We start from the raw sequence: 22,934 nt of genomic DNA on the forward strand, positions 1-22,934 counted from the left end.
TTACTTTTGAATGGCAGTGTATTTAAAATATACTAAATAATCACAAATACATTGAAATATATTGAATTCATACAATTATTATAGTTATAATTATTGTTAAAATTCTTTTTTTAATTAAATACATAAATTAAATATATAAATATATTATATTAGTAATAATTAATATTATAAGGATGAAAAAAATATATAAAAAAAACACCAGAGAACAAAATAACAATTTCTATTTTATTTTACAGCTCTTAGCTGCATATATTTAGGTAGAAATTGTATGTCTCACACCGCATCTCTTCCATTGAAGATCATTCAAAATAACACAACAATAAAACAACATTTTAAAAGATTTTTTTAAATAATTTTTTTATTACCACATAATTCTAAACTCATTGCTGGTGACTGTTTATACAGTTTTGTTTTGAATTAAATATTTTCACATTTAGTTTCTGCAGCTATCACAGATGGCAAAATCTATGTACAAAAGAAAGGTTTACAGTACTCTTACAATTTACTTCAACAGTGTCTCTTTCTTTGAAAATACCAATACAAATCGTTTGCGTTTATTTGTCTTTCACATTGTGCTTGGTACAAAATAAGAACTTCTTTTTGTTATAATGCATATTAAGTGTGCGCTGGGGAATATTTACATGCAGTAAGACTTGTGTCATGTGATTTGATGCGGCGCTTCCAGCATCTCCATGAGGAAAGTGTCTATAGGTGTGTCTCCGATAAGTTTGAAGAAGAACAGGTGCTCCAGGCACTTCAGTCCTATGGAGCGCAGAGCGGGCAGACGGAGGAGCAGCTTGGCAAACCTGAGTGAAAAGAGAAAAAGCACTCAGACTCCATCACTACACCTGCATGTGTCTGTCCACACTAGAAATGAGCCAAAGAAGAACAGGAGTGCTGTTGCATCAATAAAATATCAAGGTGGCAGAGCGGGAACTACCTGCCGGGCTGGTCGGGGTAGTTGTGTTTGGTGTAGCCCTCCAGTGAAGCGTACACTTTTTCCCGTAATGCCTCGACCTCTGACGGGTTTGACAATCCTTTAGCATCTATAAAAGAAAACCTTTTAACTGACAAGCTGTTGTAAAACACTGAATCAGCAAAAGAAGACTAAATCTTGTATATAATGTATTATATACTAAATCTTGTATATCTTGTATTATAATAATCAATAACAATAAAATATAATGCAGTATATTTAATAAATGCAACCATAAAATATATTATATTAAATATGAACATCGTTCATGAACATCTTTTTAAAAGATCTGTTGCAATGATCAATTATTTTTTATTACATGCTTCTTACATATCAATTCTCCTAAAATTCTAATGCCCCTATAAATTCTATAAGAATATATTTTAGATTTACTTAAAATATATATATATATTTTTTAATCATTTTGATATAATTAACTGCAATTCCAAAGTGTAACACTTGATCTATTAATTATAATAATGAATTAGAAGTCAAAGGAGTGTTTAGATTGGATTTATTAGTTGCTCAGGAGGGTCTTTACCGGGGTTAAAGAGGACGATAGCTCTTAGACAGCCCAGCTCCGTCTTGTCCATCTGCATGTCCTTCATCTTAGACACCAGCTCTGTTAATACCCTGCAAACATTATCATGTATTTCGATTGGATTTACAAGGATTCAGTTATACAATATACAAAAATCTAATTGTAATCATCTTGAAATTAAAAAAGTAAATTAGACAACGTCATATTAATCAATGTCATCAATGAATGGAAAATCTGTACATACATGCACTTGATGCTATGAAATGTTTTATGGTTTGGTATTTTTGTTATAACTTCACACGTTGTAACTGTGGCTTAAATGTCCATATCATTTTGGAGGTAGGGTATGTGCATCTAGGAAGGGTTTGAGGAGTGTTGTGACCCGACCTGTCAAATATAGAGCCGACCCCTGCGCTGTGAGCACTGCTGCGGTGGACATGCAGGCCAGTGGCCAAAAGGATCCCGTCTTTAACCGTCACAGAACGGTGTGAGAATGAAGCAATGAGCAGCTCGTTCCAACCTAAACACACACACACACACACACTGACGATGAGAGTGGCCCGTATATTCTACACACACATTTAAGATCAGAATAGAGGGATCATGACCTGCTCGCAGCAGGATGACCTGGTCATCCAGAGGAAGGTCAGAGAAGTGCGGGATTCTCTTAGCCCACTCCACAAGAGTAAAGAGCTGCTTGTCTGCAGCCTGGCAGATGTTGGTCACTGGGTCATTTGTCTGAGAATCAAAAATATGTACATATTTATAAGTATCGACAATTGGCAAGAAAATCAAACTAAAAATGACATCTCTTTAATATCCCAGTTTCTTCTTGAGTGCAGTTATTTATTTTAGAGATAATTGAGAATTTCTGATTTAGTATCCTGTTATTGATATGATAACTTCAGTTCCTAATAATGCACTGTAACAAATCCTGTTTCTTCATCCTTAAAAAAAGACATATTTAATTGAGAAGATACAATTATTTTTATAGGTACACTATTGTTTGAAAGGCATTTTTATCATGCATTAGATTGATCAAACGTGACAGGAGAGACATTTATAATGTTACAAATTATTTCTTTTTTAAATAAATGCTGCACTTTTGAACTTTCTTTCCTTCAAAAAATCCCGAAAAAAGTTTTAGGTTTAGGCAAAAAAGCTCCTTTCAAAATTTATAACAATAAGAAATGTTTCTTGAGCATCAAATCAGCAAATTAGAATGATTTCTGAAGGATCATGTGACAATGAAGACTTTGTTATCACAGAGATAAATTACATCTTCTCATATATTACCATAGAATACCATTATTTTAAATGATATATATTGTGTTTTTTTTTTTTTTTTTACAATATTACATGACATCACATAGCTTTTTCCAGAACTGGAAGAGGCGTCTGACCGAGTTGCCTGTGCTGGACTCAATGTAAGCGTCAGTCTTGGGCTCCACTGCAAGCTCAGCATCCAGGATCTTCTCCACTGGCATCTCCTCATTAAAGCTGCTGCTAGACTCCACCTCATTATCACTCTTTTCCCGACCGCGCTGCCTCTCTTCCTGCACCGCTGTACACACAGAACATTTCTACTACTTCAAACTTCAAACTATAATCCACAAACAAAAAAAAAACACCTGCACAAGTCATTTCTGACGGCCTCTTTCATTTGAGTCACTCACCTTCTCTCTTCATGCCCATGGCTAGACACTTCTGATAGCGGCAGTACTGGCAGCGGTTACGCTGGCGCTTGTCGATCTGGCAGTCTTTATTTTCTCGACACGTGTATGTAAGGTCTTTCCGGATGGTTCTCTTGAAGAAGCCCTTGCATCCTTCACAGCTGTGAACACCATAATGTTTCCCTGTAGGTAGATAAAGACGGTATATTATCATATCATTTGATAATAAATGATCTGTCTTTAAAGTGATAGTTCACTCAAAACTTCTGCCCTCATGTTATTCCAAACCTGTATGATTTTCTTTCTTCTGGAAAATGAAAGAAGATATTTTGAACGATGTTTGTAACCGAACAGTTTCGGTTTCCACTGAGTCCCATAGCATGGACAAATAATACAAAGGAAGTCCATAGGAACAGAAACTTTTGGGTTAAAAATATTCGTCAAAGTATTTTCTTTCAAGTTCCACAGAGGAAAGAAATGTATACGAGTTTGTAATAATAATAACTGATGGCAGCTTTATAATGTGTTTCTGTGAACTATCCCCCTCAGGCTCCAGGAAGTCATAACTAAACATGTACTAGTGTGCGAGCGCACTCACCTGAGGATCGGTCTCCACAGATGGCACAGATGTGTTTGGACAGGGATCCCGGGCTGCTGCAGGAGTAACTGCCCGGTCCCACCAGTCCTGGAGGAGGTTTAATGTCTTCTGAACTGCTAACACTGTTCATAGAGTTCATCTGCAAGGACAGAGAGAGAAACAATCAACAGAATAAGCTTGTGTGTGTGTGGTTTCCCACCACCTGAACAATCAAATTGTTTCACAATGAGCACTTCCTTTTTGGATCATGTGACTTGATTCCTTTGAATGTTCCTTTACACCATTTGCATTCACTCTATGTCTGCCCTATTAGACATGTGATGTTTTAGTATACCGTTTTCCAGATGTTAACATGGTTGAAATGTGACATCTGAAACTATGGAATATAGAATTTAGAGTGTTACAATAAATAAAAGTAATTAATTCCAATGAATGAATGTCAATGAAAGCTTGTCTTCACCCTTAGATGGCAGCAAACGGTCATACTCCACATGGCAAGTTTTATGAGCGGAACAAGCTCATGTTCAAGAATAGTTCAGAAGCTGTTATAGAATTAGACACACATACCCAGAGAAAGATAGTAAGGTCAGGGAATGGAAACTGAAAACAAACCAACTAAACCCTAATGGGTCAACAGACTTTTAAAAAGCTGAACTTTTTCTGAAATAAAATGTCAGGATGTGCATTTTTAATGATGCTGGGAGCACTGCAATTGTTAGTGCATGTTTTTTTTTATAATTTTGTCTTTTCCCAAACTTTGCAAAGAAGAAGTATTCTGTGAGATTAGTGCACTAATCTTAGCCTTCAAACATGATACACAACAACAGGTTTTTGATTAAATGTGTATTAAAAGTACATCATCCGGCTATTTTAAGTGCACTTTTTTTTTTGCTATAATGGAAATGCTATAATGTTATTGCATAGGACTAAAACTTACTGATTTTGCTCATACAAGATGTGATGATCCCCCCAAAATGTGATAATTGTTGTGATTGTTTCCCACCTTGTTACACTTATGGTGTCCCTGCTTTCCTTCATTTAGAAAAGATCTTGATTTCTTTTTGGAACCTATTGATTGTAGGCCTAACTGATCTGAGCTTATGCACCTCAGATTTTGAGTGAACATTGCAAAAATTATCCACAAATAATAATTTTTTCACTCCAAAATGTACTTAAGGTGGTTCCTCTATGATTACCAGTCAACACAAATGTTAATTTCGAGAGAGCGCTATCCTGAAACGGTGAGCCATTCAGTGAGACAGAAAGATGCTCAGAAGGTGAAACACAGCAGTCACCATCACGTTCACTCCTTTTAATCTGCTGCATATAGCCCATATATTATTTAGAGCACTTGGCCCTCACTCACGAGAAGCACTGCTCTATAAAGGCATCCCTACTTTTAGGCAACACATTCACACATGACGCTATTTACAGCTAATAGTATGGCAGGTTTCCACAGCATTCTTGAAGTGTCGCATATTGCGCCCGCTGTAGCGCAGGCTCAACGCAATGATATCTTTCTCCATGTGAGCCAAGGTTATACTAGGGTTTTCGGTCACGCTACATTAGCTCTTTTTAGGCTAGACTAAACTGAATGGGCTGTTCTCCCTCAGGCTGGAAGGAGGCCCTGCAGAGGAAAGGAGAAATGCATTAAAAGAGCTTTCTGCATTTGCCTCGCTGATTCGCTCTCGCAGCAAAAGTTTCTCTGATGCATGGAAGCTTGGATGTCCCAATATCTCTTCCGTGAAAAAGCACAAATGATCGAAAGCAAAGAAAAGTAAAAGACTGTGCTCATTAAACTCAGAGGTGGTAGCTCTCTTTTAGAAAGGATATGAGAATGGAAAATATGTAATATGAATAATTTAATGTCGTTTTTGTCATTTTTGCTGTTAAAATCTAGCGGACCTTATGTTGAGACTTGTGATATAAGTACTCGTGTCTAATAGACCAGACTTTTTGACTCCAAGGCGCCTGATTTTCAATATTCAATATTCAAAGGCCTCCAATATAGTTCAAGTTTTATTTTAAATCTATGAGCACTCCTAATTTCTGTAATATTTTACAAAAATAGCTACAGTAAATTAAAGTATAAAAGAATTACATTTCGGGGTTTGTTCTTCAGTGTTCCCAGTGTTTTTAACTAATTACTTCAAATGACTTTGCCACCACAAATAAATGACCAAATCAGCATATTAGAATGATTTCTGAAGGATCATGTGACACTGAAGACTGAAGTAGTGATGCAAAAAAATGAAGCTTTGCTATCACAGCAATAAATTACATTTTAAAATATATATTATAAACAGAAAACAGTTCTTCTACATTGTAATAACGTTTCTTTTTTTTTTTTACTGTATTTTTATCAAATAAATATAGCCTTGTTAAGCATAAAAGACATCTTTCAAAAACATTTTAAAATCTTAATTATTCCAAATGTTTGCCCCTAGTTGAACCACTTTGACAGACCCTCTTTCTGAGTCGTTCTTAGTGCTGTACCTGTGGACTGTTGAGCGCTACATAGCCCATGTTGGAGGTAGTGGGCATGGAGGCTGAGGGTGAGCCCAGGGAGGAAGAAGTGATGACTGAGTATGGCGACCCTAGACCGTTGATGATGGAGGGGTGATGGTGGGACACCAGGGAGCCGAGAGGAGGCTGGGATGGAGGGGAGCTCAGGTGACCATGTGTTACCTGCAAAGAAGAACCTGAGAACAGAAAGAGGGCATTAGCCTGTATCCACCATCAATAGTAAATGCAATTGGAAATTAATATGAACAGCTTGTACATCTAAATATTTGATTTAAATATATATTTTTTCAATATTAATATTAAAATATATATTAAAATAAATGCATTAATGATCATTCAGATCTTAAATACATATGAATATGTGGTTGATTCGTTAATGTTTTAGAAATATCTTTTCTCTACTCATCTACTATATAAAGACAGAAAATGTAATGTGACAGTTTGACATTTTCATGCTAGAAATGCCGTGAGACATCTGGGGGCCATGTCAATGATGGAAGTAATGGTTGGTGGCATTTGCACAGTAGTAGGGGTCAAAAAAGTGACTAGCAGTGACTGCGAGCACTAATGGATCATCACACATCAAATTTCAGGTCTCTCACATGCCCATTATTTATACATTATATACATGAATATGCATGAATTGTCTGTAACTTAGCTAATGAAAGGCTACTAGCAGCCAGACGAATAATCAGACAATATTTGGCCATTTTCAGATTAACATAACAGTACTAACATATTTGTGTATTTTGAGTAAATATTATGTAAAGCATACACGCAATTTGTCATACTTAAATTACCGTAGGCTATAGGAGCACTGAGCAGCATAGAGCGCCCTCTCGTGGACTGTTTTCTCTTAGTTCATGGTTCTAAATGAATGCGACTTATAGTCCAGAGCGACTTATATATGTTTTTTTCCTCATCATGAGGTATTTTTGGACTGATGCGACTTATACTCAGGTGCGACTTATAGTCCGAAAAATACGGTATGTGTGTGTGTGTGTGTGTGTGTAGGTGCTCTTGTTTTTGTGACATATCAGGACACAACTCTGTATAAAGACATGGGTATGACACAGGTATTACAAGGAGAGGGTGACTTATGACATAACCCATGTCCCCATTTTTCTAAACTAGGGATGGCCGTTTTCCGCAAATATCACATTCGAATATTTGAGCTCACAAAAAAACGAATATTCGAATATTCATTTATTTAAATGAAGTTTAATGAGACAGACGTTATTTTTCAGCAACATTTATTGTTTTCCATCATTTTGAATATGCTTACACACAATAAGCTTGAACATTACACAATGTGTTTTGTAGCTGAAAAACAAACAAAAGTACAGATAAAAAAAAAAAGAAAAAAAAAGTGAACAAAGAAAAAAAAAGTGAACAAAGAAAAAACGTAAAGCAGCCTGCAGCAATTAGGCTATTGTAGAACGTATAGCCTACACTTAACTTTGAAACTTTGAAACTGTCAACAAATCTTTTTTGCTTTTTTCTATTCTTTTACATGTTCTTGTTGAGAAACACAGGCATTTACATTTACATGATCGGGGGAAGTCGGCTCTGTTAACAATAAGGCCGGCCGCGGAGAAAACACGCTCTGATGGCACAGACGTTAGTGGGACTCACAAATAACGGTGTGCTAAGCAAATAAGCTTTGTGAAGCGCTTCGTGTTTTTGTTTCACCACTGAATGGGATCCTCATCTGGAGGAATACATGGCTCCAGCAAGAACTGTTCCCACTCGTCTCGACTGGACTCTCTGTATAATCATCGCTGAAGAACTGGCTCAGCCTTTTCTGACGAGTGAGCATTGCATCCTCTTTATCTTGGTGACGGCGGCTGCATCCGCACCACTTGCATCAAGGAAAATTTTCTAATAATGTAAAAAAAAATTCTTATTTCTCTCGTGAGATGAAAAACATGAGATGTTTGTGCTGAGGGTCTAGGGCAGACGCGAGAAGGGGAGTTTTCACTGCATTCTCCAAGTTAGTGGTGTTTATTCGTTGCTTGAGGGATGCCGCAACAAGGTCACTTTGTGTGATTCTCCATGGCAGTTCTTAGGGGCCGTTCACATATCGCGTCTTTTGCGCGCTCAAGTTCGTTATTTCCAATGAAGGCCCACGGTATGCGTGCTCATAAGGGCCGTTTCATAGTCAACGCATCTGTATGCATTCGCGTCCCCGAGGCTTCGGCCGCTGGTTTGAATACAATGGAGGGCGAAGAGGAAAAATTATGTGAACTTATACGTATTCATCCACATTTATACGATAGTTAATCGCAATTACATTCAAATAAAATAACGTTAGAAAATGCATGAAGAGAGGTTGCAACCACGATGGGAAAACTCTTCTAATATCACCCGACTAATACCCCCTGTTGCGTGAGAGGTGTATTGCATACATGCATCGTCCGTGACGCTTGCGTCCACTGTTTAGACTATGAAAAGGAGCGCGTCGCTCGCGTTGCTTGCTCGCGTTTCTCACGTTGACTATGTAACGGCCCTAAGGGAAGCGACGCGGTCGCGATGCGAACTTTTCAGAATGCCGCAAGCGCACCGCAGGTCATGTGACAAGAACTAAACATTCAGCTTCATCCTTTCCCATTACAACGTTGAAAGCTCAGCCAAGATGAAGGAACTGCTGATCATAGCTGTATATGGATTGTCATTTTGAAATTAATTTAGTAGCAGAGCTACTGAAAGCGATTTTTTGTGCTGCAAATCCATTTATCCTTTGCTAAAATTTCCACGCCTTCATGGAGAGAGCACGTCATTGATGCTTAACAACGGCAGACGTCGTTCACAGAAAGTGACCAAATTATGTTTTATTGTGAATTTTTTTTTTTTTTTTTGCGAAATTCGAATATCATTTTTATTTATCGAACGAATATTCAAATGTTCGACTATCCATGCACACCCCTAACGCTTATAAATCAGAATGAGTTTTTTTGAGAAAGTAGAAATGCACAAAGTTTCCTGTGAGGGTTAGGGTTAGGTGTAGGGTTGGTGAGGGGCGATATAATAATACAGTTTGTACAGTATAAAAACCATTACGCCTATGGGATGTCCCCACTTTCACAAGAACAAATTTTCTTCACAAAAACCCTTTCTTTTTGAAAGAGGTTAAAATGGTAGAATGAACAACAAACAAATCTCTTAAAATAGCAATTTCACTTTAAATATTAAAACCAAAACATGGCATTCACCAAATAATCAAGAGGCCTATCATGCAAAGGAGATGCCGTTTTAGACCTTCGCATTTTCCACACCTTCACAATACATACATATTAATTTTAACATTCATGTTACAATCGGCCACATGCACAAACTCAGTCCAAAGTCAGCCAAACATCCCAATAACCCATTTTCACTCACACTCACTGTATTTTAAAGGCATGATTGAGTGGTAGTTTTCCAAAGATGTCTTTCTTGTGATGCCTGCTGTTCCTCACACTGAAGTTGCTCTGTGTCTGTGACATGCCCGGTAATGCATTGGATGACCAGTGGGAACATTGTAAAAGCAATCCTCAGCACCCACACTTACTCAAGTATGCCCTGGCTTGATTCCGGTGCTATTAATGACCTCTAAATGTCACATTCTGATCAGAAGGAACATCTATCCTTGGAAAGCCTGGGTGTGCATGTTCAAAGCCACAGTACTTTATTTAACTTGAATACTCAAAATACAATTTTAACAGGTCGTAAGAATTTGTGCAAGTGTTCTGAACAGATTTTATAATGAGCCATTTCTGTTTTTAGCCTCAGAAAAGGGCTGTAAAGCTGATTTGTTTTTTGAACATCTAACTTCTATAAAGCTTAACAGATCACTAATGTAAATTTAGAAATAAATGTTGACAAAGTTGAATGTTGAAATTTTTGTTTAGCAAGTACGGTTTAAATTATTCAAAAGACTTTCAAATTGTTATGTTCTTTTGCTGTTTTTTTTTTTTTTTTTTACTTTGTTCATCAAAGATTCCTGAATAAATTTATCATGATTTCCACAAAAATATTAATCAACTGTTTTCAGAATTGTTAAAGGGTTAGTTCAACAAAAAATCTAAATTATGTCATTAATGACTCACCCGCATGTCATTCCAAACCCGTAAAACCTTGTTCATCTTTGGAACACAGTTTAAGATATATTAGATTTAGTCTGGGAGCTCTCAGTCCCTCCATTGAAGCTTTGTGTGCGTTATACTGTCCATGCCCAGAAAGGTAAGAAAAACATCATCGAAGTACTCCATGTGACATCAGAGGGTCAGTTAGAATTTTTTGAAGCATCAAAAATACATTTGGGTCCAAATTCAGCATTGTCTTCTCTTCCGGTCTGTTGTGAGATTTCAAAACACTGAGGTTTAGTGATATCCAGTCCGGGAACTAATCAATCAATATAACCGGATCTTCTTGAACCAGTTCACCAAATCGAACTGAATCGTTTAAAATGGTCCGCGTCTCCAGTACGCATTAATCCACAAATGACTTAAAGGGGGGGTGAAATGCTCGTTTTCACTCAATATCCTGTTAATCTTGAGTATCTATAGAGTAGTACTGCATCCTTCATAACTCCAAAAAGTCTTTAGTTTTATTATATTCATAAGAGAAAGATAGTCTGTACCGTTTTTTCCCGGAAAAACACGACCGGCTGGAGGCATGACGTGTGGGCGGAGCTAAAGAATCACGCGCGCCAAAACAAACCATGGCTAACAGTCAGATTCAGCCGTTTATTTATGATCCAGAATCAGATCCCGAGGCTGAAACTGAACAAGAGCAGCAGCAGCAACAACTCGCTCCGAGTGGGGCTCGAACCCGGTCTCCGGCATGGGAGGCGGACGCACTAACAAGGAGGCAGAGATATTTGAAGCAGTTTTACTCACCGCCTGTGGTTCCAACACATGATCGTGACCATTTTTCCTTGGGATTGCATCATCCTTAAGAAATAAACGATATGCAAATTCGTCGTCAAACTGGGCCTTGTTTGTAAAACAAGCATGTTCGAAATGCAGGGAACAAACAAAAACACTTGCACAACTCTGTTGATGCTCTGTAAAAATAAACTCCATCCACTGGTCCCTTAATGCTGTTTTTTTTTTGGTAATCTGTGCAGGGTTGTCTTGCCCTGGGAACAAAAATACTCCTTCAAACGTACAACTTAATTTTTGAAACTTTGTCCATGTTTAGCATGGGAATCCAACTCTTTAACAGTGTAAAAAACTCAGTATGCATGAAATAGCATTTCACCCCCCTTTAAGCTGTTAACTTTTTAATGTGGCTGACACTCCCTCTTGAGTTCAAACAAACCAATATCCCGGAGTAATTCATGTACTCAAACAGTACACTGACTGAACTGCTGTGAAGAGAGAACTGAAGATGAATACCGAGCCGAGCCAGATAACGAACAATAGACTGACTCTTTCTCGAGTCAAGAACCGTTTCTGTCAGGCGCGTCCGATTCGTGAACCGAGGAGGTGATGTTACTATGCATGTGTGATTCACCGTGAAGCAGACCGACACCGAACTGATTCTTTTGGTGATTGATTCTGAACTGATTCTGTGCTAGTGTTATGAGCGCGGGTAAACTAGGCTTAAATCAAGGGCAATCATCACAAATAACGTGATTACGTCGAGCACAAAAGAACCGGATAACTGTTTTCTTCAACCGGTTTATTGAATCAAACTGTCCGAAAGAAGTACTGGTGATCCGAAAACCGATGCAACCGGTTCTTGACTCGAGAACGAGTCAATCATTAGTTCGTTATTTGTTATCATTTTAAAATAAATGCAGCCTTTGTTTCTTAAATGGGATGTGGTACTTCTGAATAGAAGTAATCATTTTGTTGATTATTCAGCAAATCTGTATGACAGAATGATAAGCAATAATTTGTTTGAGAGTGGAGATTATGGAAGATCAATAGTCATTTAAAAAGGGGTCATATTATGTTGCTAAAAAGAACATTATTTTGTGTATTTGGTGTAATGCATTGTGTTTATGCAGTTAAAGGTTAAAAAAATAATTGTGATTGTGATTGGCCGAATACCTCAAGCGTGTGTTGGAGATGTTATGCCCCTTACTGTACTGTAACACCTTGTCCTGGTGTGACAAGACAAAACCAATAAAACCCATTACAAACAAGACATTTGTTGCATCCAGCAGGAATCCTGCGTAAACAAAACCGTCTTTGCATTTGTGATCATAGAAACGACAAACAACAAGAGCTACTCTACACTGCTCAAAACTCGCATTGCATCATCAGTGGTATATTCTTTAAATGTAAAAATGTACTTACAGACAGAAGCGCCAGACTTTCCTTGCAAAGTTGGAATTGCCCCACTTTATAGAAACAGAGACATGCATTGTAGGCTACTCTCACAGGAAACAGTCCTCGTCCTCTGTAAAATGTGCTGCACACATCTGAACATTTGGGTTGAACTTTTCTGGAACAGTGTTGTAAATACGACTTAACCACTGATTTCTAGTTGTGTCCTCTTTTGGAAGGCCAAACAAAGTAGCTTCTCTTTCACAACGAAACAAACAGACAGACTGCATTTATATAGCACTTTCAACAGACCCATGGCCATCCAAAGCAACTCACATTCACCCATTCACACACCAACGGCAGTGGTATCAGCCATGCAATGCACCATCCAGCTCGTCGTGAGCAGCTGGGGTTAGGTGTCTTGCTCAAGGACACCTCAACACTTGGTCAGGTGGAGCCAGGGATTGAACCATCAACCTTCTGGTTTGTAAACAACCTACATGAACCACTGAGCCACCGCCACCCCTACAACATCTCCACATGAATTAGACGTGGGGGTTTGATAGAATGAGCCGTTTTATGTAGTTAGGAGTGGCTAAAGAATATCTCTTTGGATTTGAGACTTAGTCTTTGCAACTTTACATATCTTCTTTATGCACCAAGAGCTTGTAACACTCCAAAGAAAAAGGGAAAATTTAAATTGCATCATATGACCACTTTAATCATTCAAATATTCAACAACACCATGTAAAGTTACATGTGACTGCCATTTCTTTTCTCAGTGTTTTTCTTTTTTTATTCTTCAACAGGATTGTGGAGTGTACATTTGTGTAAGAAGTGTATTGTTAGTACAATTCAACTTAGTGTGGATTTATAATGGACTATGTATAGTACTGTAGGTCACATTTATTATTTTAAGGAGCCTAAGAGGGCTTTTACACTGGGCTCGTTTGCTGCGGTCCGAGCCCGAGCGTGATTGTTCCCGGGGCCACCCGCAACGTTGTTCTGCTTTCACACTCAGTAGTTGTATCGAACCCATGTGCGTTTGCGGTCACCTTACTGCATTGCAAATACACATGGAATTCGCATGGAGAACACAACGCGACTGAGCATAGTTGCAATTTTTTTGTTATTTTGGTGCTATTATGCACAGAATAATAATTCATTTTAATTATTTAATTTTAATTAATGTAATTTTGACTTTAAGGAGTGTGTGTAATCAAACTTGGCTCTCTCCTGTGTTGAGGAAACAATTATATCGACAGCGTTACGCATGCGCGGGATACTTTACTTCCTGCAACCGATCTCAGACCACCTTCTCCAGGTAGACTCGGGTTCGGTACCCCAGTGTGCACCAGGGTCTGATGACAATGTTTACATTAGCGATTTTTCATGCGAACCGTGCCCCGTTTCGCACTAAACTGCCAGTGTGAAAGCCCCCTAAGAAAATGAATTCATCTCAAAGAAGACTCTTTGGGAGTGCTTATCATGGAAATGTAAAATATAACTGAAATTAGGCTGAAAACTAGTCTGAAATTCAGGTTAGTCCCCCAAAGTCATTTGAAATTGCATGGAAACAAACCGTGAGATGATTGTATAGTGTTTAAACCAAAACACCTAGACTTCTATCTCAAAAAAAGGAAACCTTGACTTTAGGACAGAGAACATTTTGTCTTATTAGCGTTTAGCAAAGCGTTGTTTAAGAACATGGAGAAAATCGTGGTTATTTGATTGTACTCCTTGCCTTGTACTCCTTGCCAACATTTCAGGACTGCCACTTTACAAAGAGAGAAGAATTTCATCAGTCAGAATTGGACTACTTTTTACAACCAGATCACAGAAAACCTAACTATCCCCTAAATCTGTCAGTGAGATATAAACAGATCATATACAAATCTACCAATGATGAGACTGCAAATTGAGTAACAAAATGTACCAGTGAGATCCTAAATCGAGTTACAATTATTGTTCTGTTTTGGTACTGCCATGACCTGCTATGCAATTTTGACAAAATGCAGTCAGTTAATTTGTCTGTTTATCTTTTCAGGAACATAGATATACATACTATGCTGGATCCTAAAGTATGTTCTCCTGGTAAATAAGGGGGTGAGGCTGGATTGAACAATCAGCCCCGGGATGTGTGGTGGACTGATGCTGGATTACCTACTCAGATTAAAGAGATTATCATCCCGTGGCTCACAGGGGAACTGCTTTATTGATGCAAGCCCAAAATCTGATAATAAGGTTAAGTTCTAAATGTCAAGAGAAGGAATGTGTGTTGATTTGGCTTTTGTGGAAGTGTTTAATAAATCATCCTGAATGACATGATCTAGAAAAAAAAAACTTCACATTGTCAATGGAAAGTTCTTTATTTTATTCATCAGATTTTTCAGTGTAAAATTACAATAGATAATACAGAGAGCAATATAAATTAGTAAGTAAAGAAGCTGTATACATTCTATCTAGGAATAACCTTGGACCAGAAGTGACACAACCAAGAGCATGGATCTGGAACATGGTTTGTCTCTGAAACTGTCCTTAGGAGAGACTGTCATAACTGGGGCAGAAAAATTGTCAATTAGATTATCAAACTGAATAACATCCCGGCCTGTGTTGAGGGTTTCCACCATTGCTTTTTCGGGCTGAATGATATCTAATGCATCAGGTATTCTGTGCTCTAGTGTTTTTGTGTAGGTAGCTATACAGTAGCTACAAGACTGTGTTTAATGCAAACTAATGCATGCTGATCCCGATCCCAATAGATTTTATCAATGGTGAAATGATGCTGAGAGAACAATGCTCGCCCTGTGCTATGTTAAGTATAATTCACTAAAGTGTTGAATCATCCCATACTTTTTCAACATCAAACAGACACAAGTGAAAGGTCAGTCAAAGCAATGGTTGTTAGGGAAGGGAGAAGGACAACACAGGCATTTAGCTGCAACAGTGAAGATGGAATAGGATACAGCAGTTTATCTAATGAGACCACCTCAAACACAAGGAAGGAAAAAGTCTTTAAACACCCAAGATGCAACACTGGCCTTGTCCATCATGCACACCATTCACTGACTACTGTAACATGAGCTGAACACATGGCTACAACAATGCTGAAGGGCCTGCCAAGGCCTCTCTCTTTCAGGATACACAAAATCAGGGATCATCAGATGCTTTGTCCATTCCACATTTTGGAGATAATTAGTATAAATTCTTTGCTGCTGTATCCCTCTTGGCTTGCACACACTTCATTCATGATGGTCTTTTGTGTTCTTTATATAGCCCACCCCACACACACGAACACACCTCCATAAACAAAGCATTGAATTAGCAATTTTTTTTTTGTTCGAATACAAACAGTCACTCACACAACAGTAACTCACACATACAAAAATAAAGAACTGAATGAGCCAATGAAAGCATTTTTTATTGTGCCATTCAGCCACTATACACACACATATTTGTTTTTGTGAAAAGTGGAGACATCCCATAGGCGTAATGGTTTTTATACTGTACAAACTGTATATTCTATGACCCTACACCAACCCTACACCTAACCTTAACCCTCACAGGAAGCTTTCTGCATTTTTACTTTCTCAAAAAAAAAAAAGCGTTTTGAAAAATGGGGACATGGGTTATGTCCTCATAAGTCACCCTCTCCTTGTAATACCTGTGTCATACCCATGTCATTATACAGAGTTGTGTCCTGATATGTCACAAAAACAAGAGCACACACAACACACACATACACACACAGACACACACACACTTCAAAGTCAGATCAAAGTCCTACCGCAAGACTTGTTGATTCTAAACAAAACATGTCTGAAACATGCTTCTTGCTAGGTTTATTGTTTATTCTTACTTATTTGGTACCATTTTTCTTTTTTGAGTTATTGAAATCTGATGTTTTGTTAGAAATTAATAATTAGTCTTATTTAATTACTTAAATAAGATTCGTCTGTAAGCATGTTGGCATCTTTGTATAGTCTCACCCAACACAAATGTTTTATATATATTCCACAATTTTAAAATCTTAAACTCAAGAGGTTAAATTAGTTACAACAATGGTTTATAGATTTCAGTACCACAGCCAAATAGTGGCTACTGATATTTTTGATATTTTCATATTTTTGTACCATCATATGTCACCAGATCTCAGCAAAGTCCCCAAATTTTAGATTTTTAGTTGTCTGAACTTACAGGAATTGTTTTATTTTTATTTTTATTATTTTTTTATCTATATATCTATAGATATATAGATATATATAATCGAATATAGTGATATGACATTTATTTAAAAACAAAACAAAATGGCATCACACCTGAGACATTCGTGCCCAAATTTGTCCACGAAAGACCAAGTAAGGACTGCTATACGAAGGATACTAGAGGGTTAAGCTGAAAAAGGAGCTTGGTTTTTTTTTAGCATGCGAAACTGCTCTGTGCGTAAAAACGCGCCTAAACACAAATTACGCAGCTCGAGGCAGCGACTGACATCAGAGAGCATGCGACTCACTGAGTGTCTGATAAAATCTTAAAATAGACTTCATATTCCTTAATTTGTCTCTGAATAACAACAGCATCTGGGGTGATATTAATAAACACAACAATGAGGGTCTTAATGAAAGCAAAAAAATGACTCCAGGCAGATGTTATGTGCTGTGACAAGCTCGAGCACTTAGTTTTGTGGTAAATATCCACACTTTAAGCACAGAGACCGGAATTAAAGGCTGTACATGTGATAGTTAGCTAATATTATACACTAAGTCATTCTAACAAAAGCTGGACGATACACAAACGTGAACGCAGTGTAAACCATTCTCAGGAAGATCATTCATGGTCAGAGATGTTAAAAACATGCCTTTTTTTTTTTTTTTTACTTTTCAAGGTAAATTACATGTCGCTCGTGATGGTTAAAATAATGTCTTCTGTTTAGTCGTTAAACGTTTAACAGTTACCTGACATAATAGCATCTGCAAAATAATAAATTTCACAACCGAGTTTGTGAAGTCTTCATAATGAGAAAACGAAGTGATGAAGAATTTCATCACATTAAGACAAACACGAGTGTGTGCATACCTTTCAACACCACAAGAAAGAAATTAAACATACGATAAATCTGGATGCTGGGTTAAGTTACAGAAGAAAACTGCGCATGCTTGTGATCTGTGAGACCCATCGGGCAACATTTCCCTCTAACTTAGTTTGATGACTGGGGCAAATGTAGATGTTCCTAAGTCTAACTGCATGACAAGAAAATAAATAAACATTTTCCACATGTAGTTAAATATGTTCGGATCTTCAATGGGCTCGTAAATGGTTGATTTTAAATGCCTTCTAGTCAAAACTGTTGCGAAATAAATAAATAAACAAATAAATAACGCACAGCACACTGCTGTCCAGATACCAACTGAGAGCCATTAATAACTACTCGACAGCAAACAGTTTAACAAGAGGCGCTCTGGAAAGCTATAAATTACATAACCGCAATTAAAGTGCCAACCCCTGACCCTGACTGAGAGGCACAATCTTTATCACCTGATTTTAACATTGGCACTGGTTCCAAGTCAATACACATGACACGACTGAGCCGATAGCTCAAGCACGTACAATTTATGAGCATTTCGTCCAAAGTCCGTCGGAACAATCCGTACTTCAGATAACACACGGCACGGGGGACACTCAAGCAGAGACATGGAAGGAAAATAGCACGACTTCCGGGAATAAAAAAGACGTAAAACTACGAAGCACTTACTAAAATGCAGATATGTGTCGTTATTATCCATGTTTGGAAGAATGTGAAAGAACTATCCAATTTTCTCGCAGAGTGTGTAGGTTGTCGTTCTGGACGGCAGCATCTCCCCGCTGCTGTCCGCGAGCTGACTGAGGATTCGCTGCGCACACTTGGGGCCCCACCGAGGGGGAGGCGAGGGCCAGACCTCTCACAGTGACATCCTAACCGAAGCTGTACAATTTGCAAAATTAAACGCATGCAACATACTGCATCCCCCCCCCCCCCCCATATGTTTCACAGAAAATAAAAATACAGAATTTTTATTTATTATTAATATTTTAGTTTTGTAAACTGTCATACCAACTATTATACAATTTCGGTCATATGCAACATACAGTTGCTATCTAGTCAGTTGAATGCATACTAGCTACGTATCTTTTTTATTATTTTGCATTACTGTGATTTAAAATGTTTTAAAAATGTGTTAATAACCCATTGAAGATTTTTCCTACAATTAATGTTTAAAATACATTTTCAAAGTTGCTAATAAATTGTAGTGTAAATAAAATACTACATATTTCACACTTAATTCAATGTTACTTGCCTTTATCTGAGTGAAAATTTACACATCTGTTTTTTTCAGTGACTTTAACTCACTCTAACACTCATGTAGCATCAATAAAGCAATTTGCTCATTTAAATTTTTCAGTTAGCTAAATATATAAATTAAAAGTAAGCAGGTGTATTTGAAGTTTTCTTATTTAATTTCTAAACAGTAAAATTTTCATACAAATAAAAAATACTACAGTTTTTATCCGTGTAAAATAACCGAAACAGCTTTCATTAAACCTATCGACACCAAGTAATCATTGTAGATTAGCATTCTCATTTGTAGTTTTGTTGGGTCAGAGGATTTTCGTAATGTTCTCTGTCTACAAACTGCTAAGTGCAAGATCTGCTGACCATGGCCTTTGAGATTTTGGAGAAGGGGGAAAAAAAATTCTCCAAATTCCAAGCGCTCAGTCCCCACAAAGCTACCAGAGGGTCTGAAACCCCTCGACGCCCCCCAAGATCTCTTCAGAGTGAGGGGTCATTTAAGGGTGAGCTCCCACTACCTCAGGAGGTTATTCAGAAGTCACCAGCATTCAGAGTTTTGAACTCCTGTTTTCGGAGGACACTGAGAGAGAGCGTTAGTGATGACCACTCTTGTCAGTCCATGAGCTGGGCTGTCGAATGGGAAAAGCACACTGGCTCCCATCCTTGTAAAAACCCAACATAAAAGAACACAGGGGGATGCTAACAAAGATGAATGGCTTCTCTTCCAACTCATTCCACACTAATCAGGGCCTTTTCATTTGTTCCCTGTTAGATAATGTAAATTTGTGGTGTCAAAGAAAGGGACTAAAAGGACAATTTATCAACCTCCCTTTTATCCCTCTAATGGAGCCACATGTTCCAGAGCATTACAATCGCCCCTGAGCTGCAAAGAATATTAGAGCTGAAAAGAGGGTAACAAGAATGAGGATTAGATTTCGGTGCGAACATGAGCGACGTAATGATTCCCGGTGATGTATTCAATCCTGTTGCTTCCGTTAATGAGAGAATGGCAAGCATGATGTTTTTCTTTTTCTCAGTGCAAATAGGTGTAATTGCTTTTAATACGGCTAATGGAATATAGGGAAATTAAAGGAGATCAGGCGGTCCGAAAGAAAGCTCTAAATCACTGCAGATTTGAGAGACGGCTTGTGGGATTATCTTGCTGTTTGTCCACAACAATGGCTGCCAATGGACCATTCAGTTGCAGAGTGTTGGAGACCTCACCCTTGCAATCATCTATCACCAGTTAAAAGCAGAGCGGCCCACCCCTTAACCTAACAGTCAGTGCTCTGAGGCCAGCCGGGAGAAACGAGCAGTCTGGTCATCTCACCCTCAGACAACAGCCCGTGTCTGGGGGCACCATGTGGCAAATACAAACACAGAGCCAGACAAATGTGCCACAAACGTCTAAAATGTTCATCTTCAAGCTAAATATTCATGCAAGCAAGAGTGATCAATATTTATCCATATCAAACCCTCACTTGCCTTTTTTTTTTTACTGGTAAAGTGAATTAGTGCTGCAATAATAATAAAAAGTAAATCTGAACAAAACAAGCCTAATTAATCATCTCTGGTCTTTGTCTTAATATTTAGAGCTCAATACAAGTTAAGATGAACCGACATCATTTGTGGCTGATTACCACAAAAATATTTTTTAATTGTCCTTTGTTTTCTTAAAAAAAAAGAAAAGAAAGGAGGTTACAGTGAAACTTAATGGAAGTGAATAAAGTAGCTTTCTTAATTGGAATGCAGAAATATAAAATTATTTTGTAAAAGCACTTGTAGCCAAAAATATTTCAAAGATTGTAGCTAAACAGTTTCAGTTCCCACTGACTTCTATTGTACGCACGCAAAATACAACAGGAAGCAAACTGTTTGGTTACCAAGATTCCTCAAAATATCTTTTATGTTCCATAGAAGAAAATCATACAAGTTAGGAACGAAATGAAGGTGAGTAAATGGTGAAATATTATTGGTTTTAGGTATTCTATGCCATGACGAAGAAGTAAAATCAGATTTTACACAGGTCCATAAAAGGTTTATTTTTTATTTTTTTTCAGTAAAATCATATTAACTCACATATTATGTTCATCTTGTGGCTGTAATTTTGAGATTAAGCATTGAACCTTTATGGCCTCATTCAATTCCACTGAAAATATCCCACTACTTAAAGAAAAGAAAAGACGAGTGCCACTTCATTTTTGTGTTAATCAATATAATGCCACAAGTGCTGCTGATTGAGCATCACTTCTATGGAACCAGGAATATTGCTTTAAACCCTGCGTGCAACAATGGTCAGCTTTTTATCTGATCGAGTGAAGTGAAAACCTGTTTGAGAAACAACCTTCCTCTTTGCTCGACTGATCATATCATAGGATAGATTGTGTGTGTGTGTGTGTGTGTGTGTTTGGGGGGGTGGTTCTCCATCTGTCATACACTCATTAACAAAGCCCCCTCATGTTTTAATCAGACCCCAAACGCAAACCACACCCATGCACACACACACAAACGCACACACACTAGTGAAACCACGCCATGTATCATCAATCTCACAGGTCATTAATCTAAACACAAAGGTAAAACATGCTGCAATTTTTGGGTGTGAAACCTCTTTATGATGCAGACCATTTCAACAAATCACACACAAAAAAGCATATCAGTCTGCTTTAAATCAGGTTGTGTGAATGAGAGCAAGATTGCAAATTAATTAATTAATAAATCACTATATTTTATTGCATTTAAAGGTCAGCTCTGGCCTTCAGATGTCTAATGAGGAGCCTAAATGCTGTTGCACACTTCTTACAGGAGAAAAAATGTGACATTCACACACTTAAAAAAGCATAAGACAAGAAAAAACAATCACTTTGATCAATCTAAGGAGTTATGAAAAGAATTTGACTTGATCAAAAACTGTGTGATCCCCAGAAAACTGGGTTAAACTTCCAGCTCGGAAATCATTCCATAGTATTATGGCAGAGTGCTATAATATCAAATATCCTTCAGCTGCTTTGTGACCAAGTGAGAGAAAAGCCTTAAGCAAGAGATCCAGAGCTGACCTCCAGGAAGGACTGCCAGCGTCACCTCATGAGTGGCGTCCTGCTACTCTTTCACCACAGGATGTGCGTCATAAATCTTACTCAAGCCGAATGACAGACAAGCTCATGGGATGTGACCCATGACATACTGATCAACACATAAGTACTAAACTTAAACCAACATGCAGGCACACAAAGCAGCGAGACCTATAAAATATGTATCAAGGGAAGCGTCTTTGTGGAAACCATTGTAAACCCAGCAGACCAGCGTTTAAAAATAGTTCAGAGGTTAAAGGTTTAAAGTCAAGAATGCATGTCTGAAACCCACCACTGATGAGTTTCTTCACAAGCATTTAATTGTTGGCCTTCAGTTGGATTCTAATAAAAATGAAATCATTTATTTATTTGCTGCAGTATGCTGCAGTCTGGTTAGACTAAATTAGAAATAATACATTTATTCATTCATTCCTAATCTGACTAACTAGCAATATTCCACATACTATGAATATTCTAAATAACACCACTGATGAGTTTCTCCACAGGCATGCATTTTTTTAATGGAAAACATGAGAATAATGAAACTGAAAGAATATCTAAAATATCATAGTCCCTCCAATGTCAATGTGAAGTGAAAGTTTGTGAGTACTTCTGTCAGCATGGTCATGGGATACTTTCTCTAGCGTCAGTAAAAAGCAAATGCATATAAATAGAAAAGAGGAAAGAACTGAGCGATCAGAATATATATTACACAATGGTTTAATTAATCAATGTACGCAAATGCAGGAACACACTTGGCAATAAAGCTTTCGTTTCTTGAAGCACTGAAATAGAAACAGCTGAAGTAAGGCTACCCTGAGTGAACTTTAAAGAGGAAACAACAGGGCGAAATCAATTGTACCTTAAGAGCGCACACGTCTTGGGCTGCCAGCTGAGAAAAACTAATGTTGTGATGCATTCTGCTTCAGCTCTAGTAGAGTCATTTGAACGAATAACAATC

At 37.7% G+C, this 22,934-nt stretch overlaps 1 protein-coding gene across 5 annotated transcripts; it reads right to left on the minus strand.

The window, feature by feature from the left end:
- Positions 1-342: 342 nt before the first annotated feature.
- Positions 343-18,409, minus strand: LOC113114593 (retinoic acid receptor RXR-gamma-A-like). 5 transcript variants are annotated; one of them, XM_026281471.1, is made up of 10 exons: positions 18,327-18,409; positions 6,285-6,490; positions 3,789-3,927; positions 3,194-3,373; positions 2,921-3,081; positions 2,126-2,255; positions 1,905-2,037; positions 1,518-1,609; positions 941-1,046; positions 343-806 (listed from the first exon to the last, which is right to left on the minus strand). In XM_026281471.1, the coding sequence occupies exons 1-10, from the start codon at positions 18,355-18,357 to the stop codon at positions 659-661; spliced, it is 1,326 nt and encodes a 441-aa protein (XP_026137256.1). In that variant the 5' UTR covers positions 18,358-18,409; the 3' UTR covers positions 343-658. The 5 variants fall into 5 exon arrangements, with proteins under 5 accessions (XP_026137256.1, XP_026137267.1, XP_026137260.1 ...); XM_026281482.1 differs by lacking the exon at positions 18,327-18,409 and adding an exon at positions 9,702-9,830; XM_026281475.1 differs by lacking the exon at positions 18,327-18,409 and adding an exon at positions 9,696-9,822.
- Positions 18,410-22,934: the final 4,525 nt, after the last annotated feature.

The sequence above is a fragment of the Carassius auratus genome, chromosome 2, assembly GCF_003368295.1.
Source record: "Carassius auratus strain Wakin chromosome 2, ASM336829v1, whole genome shotgun sequence".
NCBI lineage: Eukaryota > Metazoa > Chordata > Actinopteri > Cypriniformes > Cyprinidae > Carassius > Carassius auratus.